This window comes from Meriones unguiculatus, chromosome 1 (genome assembly GCF_030254825.1).
Source record: "Meriones unguiculatus strain TT.TT164.6M chromosome 1, Bangor_MerUng_6.1, whole genome shotgun sequence".
Classification (NCBI taxonomy): domain Eukaryota; kingdom Metazoa; phylum Chordata; class Mammalia; order Rodentia; family Muridae; genus Meriones; species Meriones unguiculatus.
This window is the reverse complement of record NC_083349.1, coordinates 197,837,311-197,844,081: the sequence shown is the minus strand read 5'-3', so window position 1 is coordinate 197,844,081 and position 6,771 is coordinate 197,837,311. Positions and strand designations below refer to the sequence as shown.

General features: G+C 34.8%; 1 protein-coding gene across 1 annotated transcript; it reads right to left on the bottom strand.

Annotated features, from left to right (window-relative positions):
• Nucleotides 1-1,379: 1,379 nt before the first annotated feature.
• LOC110558870 (vomeronasal type-1 receptor 4-like) lies at nt 1,380-2,315 on the bottom strand. The gene has a single exon (XM_021654034.1). The coding sequence runs from the start codon at nt 2,304-2,306 to the stop codon at nt 1,380-1,382; it is 927 nt and encodes a 308-aa protein (XP_021509709.1). The 5' UTR covers nt 2,307-2,315.
• Nucleotides 2,316-6,771: the final 4,456 nt, after the last annotated feature.

Below are 6,771 nucleotides of genomic sequence, written 5' to 3'. Positions count from 1 at the left end.
TTTTTACTCCAAATCCTTTGATCCTCTTGTTTTATGTATTTTCATCTCCTCAGTAACCTTAATACATACTCTTGACTCATAGAGTCTTTGGGAACTTTTCCCCAACTCATGCCCACTATTATCCAGTCTTCCAAGGTTTCTGTCATTATACTATGCTCATTTTCTTCTCTCTTCATGTTTATATCCTTTCCCCAACCTATTCCTATTGTGCATATGATGCAAATAAAAAATACCTTCCTAAGAGTTGTCTTTTGCTAATTATGTTGCAATTACGACTGTTTAAATTTTCTTGATATTTCTGAAGTTTAAATATTACTATACTTAATCAATAAAGTTGTGATGTTTGCATGTAAGTTTCTTGGGTCCTAACCCATCATTGTAGGTTTGAACTATTGTAGCTTTTATTATACTAAGGTGATTGGCTTCCTAGACATTCAGTGGAATTAATGATGACAGAATATTGAATTTTGTTTAAAATATTTCTGACAGAAAGGCTGGCAAATGGAACGTGTCCTTCAAACTCAACCCCATATGAATCTAAGATCTCAACTTAAACTGGATACAACAAACCCAGCAGAGCATAATTTGGGGAACAGGCTTTAATGTACTGTCACAGAACACTCCTTTCTGTGAAGAACAATATTAATATAGGCATGAAGATCAACAATAATGGAACCTCATGTATCTGAGAAACTTCTACATGGCAAAAGGCATTAGTATTTGAAAAAAGTGGCAGCCTATAGAATGTGAAAAGATTTTTTAACAAACTGTATGTTTGATAGAGAACTAATATCCAAAATGTATAAATAACTCAAGAAATTAGATAGTAATACACCAAATAATCCAATATAAAAATCAGGTAGACAATGAATTCTCAATGGAGAAATCCCAAATGAGAAACACTTAAAGAAATGTTTAGCTTCCTGAACCATCTGAAAATTGCAAGTCAAATCTACTTTGAGATTCCATCTTACACATGTCAGAATGACTAAGATCATTAATACAAGAGACAGCTCATAGTGGGGAGGATATGGCCTAAATGAAACCCTCCTCAACTTCTGCCAGGTGTACAAAATAGCATAGTGCCTATTGAAATCAATACAGTAGTTCTTGAGAAAATCAAGAACCAATCTACCTCAAGATGTAGCTATACCACTGTTCAGCATATACCCAAAGAAGTTTCTTCCTGCTACAGGGATATTAGTTCAAATATGTTCATTGCTTCGCTAGTCAGAAATTGGAAACATCCTAAATGTCTATCAGCAAACAATGCATCAAGAAAATATGGTACATCAGACAATTGAGCTCTATAAAAAAAAACTTTAAAAAATGAAATTGTGAAACAACTGTACATAATACAAAACATACCATTTACATACTTAAAATAAGATAAAGTGAATTTTATTTCTTATCCAGACCAATATATGCCCGGATATATTGGAGTAATGATTCATAAGAACAAAGGGTCCAAAAGATGGAAAAGACAGAGAAATGAATTGATTGACGATCATCAGCCACCAACTGTGATTATACAAAAGAGCAATGCAGCCTCGTGAGATGGAGGAGAGAGTATAAAAAGCCAGGAAGGTAGACATCAGGGCCAGGATGTTCTGGGTGGCTCTGAACTCAGGGGAGTTTCTGCTGGAACCATGAGTGCTCATGGTATGTTGAACCCTCTGCTTGTGTCTGTACAGAATGACAATCATGAAGCCACTGGACCAGGCAATGAGCACAGAAAAAAAGAATTCAGGGCACATCACCAGTGCTGCATAGAGTATCTCAATTATTTTATCATTCTCTATAATAGAGCAGTATCCAAAATCTCTTGTCACATTTTTGTTATCCATTTTTATTAATGCGTACACACAGAAAATAAAATTTATCAAGATATACAAGACCCAGATGAGAGAAATGTAACAGCCAATGTACTTTACAGCTTTGACTATATGATCCTTCCAACAGAATTTCCTAGAACTGATGGTCATGGCCTGGAAAATACTCAAGAGGCAGGTTGTACAAATGGACATACTTCGCCCAAATCTTTGAATGGACAATATGAGTTCACATTCCAAATGATTCAAGAACTGTTTCAATCCCCAAACTGCCATTGTTTGAGGTACTCCTGCAGAGAGAATGATCAAGGTATTGGCTGCCATTTGGTGCATGAGAATCAAATCTGTGGGTTTTAATATGCATTCTTTTTGGTAAACAATTAGATAGTAGAACAAAAGAGAGAAATTTCCCGGAATTCCAGTTGTATTTTGTACTAAGAAAATAATTCTGATTGCCAGAATCCAGAAGTCCATTTTGTGACTCAGCACATTTTTTTTTTTTTTAGACTCTAGCTCCCTATTTCTCTGGTAAAATGTATAATGGAAATTGATTGTAGCCTGGTATGAAAGAAGATGCCATTATCTATGGAATTAAAGAAAGGGTGAATCAAAAGGGTCTTTTAAACTCAGAAGTACAATTCATTTTGACCACATAAGAAGGTCTCATCCTAAAAATTTGGACAAGTTACTATCCATGTTTGACACTTTGGAATTTCTCAATGCACATATTGATTGAAGGAAAGCATCAGATTTCCTCAAATATGCTGTACTCAGGGTGATGTGATATTAGTCCATGATAAAAAAGTAAAAGTGACAGGCAAAATGAACAAATAAAATGTAAAATCTTCAAATATACTGAATTGTGCTATTAATGTAAAAGAAATCAACTTCAGTGAGAATCATAAAACTTAAATAAAGCAATTATTTTATCAACATATTATTTTTATTGATTATTTAGCAGTTTTACATAATTCACTCTGATCACATTCATGTCCCCATTTTTCAAGCACCACCTTCTTGTAACTTCTCCAAAAGAAAATAAGAAGATAAAAATATTAAATATCAAAATCCAATTTTTGATACTCACTGGAGCATCTTCAGTTTTCTTTAATAAAGCAATTATTAATGTATTACTTATCTAAAATTCAATGATAAGCAATGATACATATATAACCATACTCACAATATAACTATAATCTCATGAGAGGGCAAAGGTCCCTCTATCTTTTCTTAGCTGGAGACATCTTTTATTTAACATAAAATGGAAACTCTATATTTTCTGCCTCATCAATAAAATTTCCCTAACCTCATTCTTGATGGTGGGCATCTAAAAGTCAACAAACTGCATCTTTTTGGATTCTTGGAAATTGTGTGCTTTCTTTGAGGCCTCACTCACAACTGTCAAGCAGTATGTAGATTTTCTGGATTCTTTGAATCTAAAATCTCCATGTAAAATGCACTTTATGCTGGTGTGTGAGAACTGTTTCTAGGCAGCTCAAGCTTGATAAACATAATCTCAAAATAGGAATTTTTGTTAGGCTCAGTGGATTTTGGGTATTTTCCTACAATAGTCTTACATAAGAAAAATGTATAACAAGCACAAAATATATTAGAATGATGGTTCAAATGACAACTTACATCACAAACACACACATATGCCCACTAAGGTCAGGAATATTAGAGAAATTTATACATCTGGTGTGATGAAATCTCACAGAATGCACAAAAGTATAAAAATAGACAAAATACACTAGCAGAAATTATAAGGAGAAGGGTAGTAGCTGATGAAAGATGGATACTGCAGAAATGATCATTGTGTCTTTTGAAACATTTTCTGGGCAAATCAGACAACATTCAGAAGCATAGTGTGAAGATGGTAGAAAAGAGAACAATGTGTTAGAAAGTGCATCAGTGCAGTACAACAAGATAAACTCTCAGAACACCATTTTGATTCCTGTGAGAGAAAGTGTCTGCAAACCCTTCTAAAGTTGGTGAGATCCCCTTGCAGAAGCAGGCAATAGAAGCTTTAAATTAGCAGCAGGATGAACTGAGCATCCTCAAAAACAGGCACTGTTGCCCCATAAGCCATGCAAGGACACCCAGGTGCACCATCCTAAACTGGGGAAGAATTGGCAGTGAATTCTTGGATCTGAAGAAGTTTAAACACAGTGGGGAGATTAGATGAGACCAAACTACACAGAGATAATGTCATTCTCCCCTTTCCCATACACTGGCACTATAAAACACCATATAGAATGACTGCAGCAGAAATAGAATCTACTGTATGAAAGTGATGTGTTCCAAATTCAGAAAGACATATAGCTCTACTGCAAGAATGAATTAATACCTCTAATTTAGTAGTGTGTGTTTATGTGACAGTTAGTATGTACAGAATTCAGAAGACTTTGAGGAGACCTAATAAGAGTGTCTGTGGGTAGGGGCAGCAGAGTAAAATATATATGTGTTTTGAAAGTGAAATTAGGAATAATGGACATGGCACAATATAAGCTGAGATGGGGCAGAGAAACAGGGAGCAAGGAAATGTTGGGTCAATCAAAACTCTACATATAAAAATGCCATAAGGAAACTTGCATATTTTAAGCTGATAAAACATAATAAATAAAAAATATACAAAATAAAAAAATTAATGTAAATTGAAGGAAGAAAATGTTGAAAATACCATATTTGAGTTGCCTCATAATTAAACCAGGAATGTCATGTCCTGACAGTATTTTTGAATGCCAATGCAAACATTGGAAAAGGGTCACATCTGCAAACATAACTACACACCAACAATTATGCACTTTTATTTTTCCAACATTGTTACTTATTCTGTGTAATTACAATGTTATTTGTGTTATAGAAAATATTTTAATAACATGTAGTTCCATTTCTTTAATTTTATTAGTTAAAATATAATCAAACCATTGCACCTTTTGTCCAACCCACCCCTTCCAAGAACCTTCCTTGCTACTCGTCAAATAGGGGCCTCTGCCTACATATACATGTTATTAGACACACACACACACACACACTACATATATATGAACATATATATACACATATATATGTATACATTCACATGTATATGTTTATTTGATCAGTCTTATAATGTTACTTGTATGTACATTACTTCAGTGATCAACCATTTAGTGCTAGATATCCAGTTAGGTGTCTCTTCCCTAGGGAAGAATATTTTCACATTCACTCAGAAATTCTTCATAGCTTGTAGCTCTAACCTCTAAAGAAAGAAAGTTATCATTGCAAAAGAAGTAGACCATTACAAAAGCTATGTCTAATTAAAAGACAGAAAATAGAAAAACCAGGTCTGATCACCATGCAGAAAACTAATATTCGTGTGATGCCAAGCCCCAGTTGTAGCACACACAATAATACTCCTGCACTCAAGGCTCACACATTGTGATAAAGGAGGTAGAAAGATTGGAATAGACAGAGGGACAGATATCTGCTGTGAATCTGCATCTCCTAGAAATGCTGGGGAAGCTAGGCAGATGAAGTCTCAACAGGGCCACCTAAATAAATCTGAACACAATAGACATGCTATCATGGAAGGGGGAAATTGCACTAGGCCCCAGTAATCTCACTTTTAAGAATAACCACACAAACAAGTTGGATTTTTAGCTAATTCAGTAGCAATCATGGGAGATTTCACTGTAGACCACCCATGGTCTACTAAATGATACGCACTAAATATAATTCAGCATACGATTTCAGGCCTCAGGAAACCCCATGCCAGCTCAGCAATGGAAGAATGGGTGGCTGCTTTTGGCCATCAGAATGAGCATGCAATGAGATTGCCATGCCGCAGAGACCATGCAGCCACCATGGACACTGAAATTGTGTGACCTTAATGGTAAATACTCACTGTTTTATTTTCTTAAGAGGTAAATATATGATGGCAAATATATTTTTTGTATATATAGCAAAATGTATCATTCAAATTCTACCATCTTTTATACCTGATCATGTCTCACTGTATAGATTAAGATAACACCTAAAAAACAAACCAGTCCTGATATCTCCTATCTCAGTGAACACACACCTATGCCACTCTGTGAACTGGCCAATAAAAGCTTACTCTTACGTATTCAACTCCTTCACTCATGCCTGACCATATTTTATGCTCTTTCAGCCCCTTATATTCAGTAACATATCAGCCAGAAATAACAAGATGTCCCTAGTAACACTGAAGAGCCGGTCATCATGCACCAAAAATCAAAATAGATCATAAATAATTTTTTAAAAATAAGTTTTCATTTTGATATAAAGACTTATTTCAGGCAAATAACAACTGTGTTTGGGATTTAAATGAAATGCAGTATTCCAAGAATGTTCTGACCTGACAGAAAGCTGACTCACCAGTTCTGTTTCACAAGCTCAAGATGGACTTGATGTTTATGAACTCTCAGAAACATGCATTGTTATCTCAGAAATATGAGGCGTAAAGGTTGCACTCTTAACTACAGATGAATTACAGACAATATTACTCATTAAAATTGCAGGCTGTAGTACTAATGTATGCAGAACTAGAAAAAAAATTGAGTTACTAACATATTTCATTCATATCCTGTATATACTTCAAACTTCTATTGGTGTACTTACTATAAAAAGGAGATGCCTGTGAGATACATAAAAAGTGATATGAAAAATATGAAAATCCAAATATCCTACAAAGTGAAATAAAGAACCTAGTGTGCAAACAAAACATGGTAGAGGAGTAGAGCCCTGTATCTCCATGCATAAGACCCTGGATTCTGTTATCAACAACAGTAAATACTGAGGGAAGGCATGTATCAGGTTATGCTTAGATTAGAGTATGGCCAAACCTAGAGAGATAACTCAAGAACATTTGGTCCTGGCCTGATACTCATATTGTAACTTTCCTTCAGTGTTACATTCCTGAGTTAAAGAAAAGGGT

Excerpts from the sequence above, each read along its gene's own strand:
- LOC110558870 (XM_021654034.1), bottom strand. The coding sequence starts at position 2,306 with ATGGACTTCTGGATTCTGGCAATCAGAATTATTTTCTTAGTACAAAAT.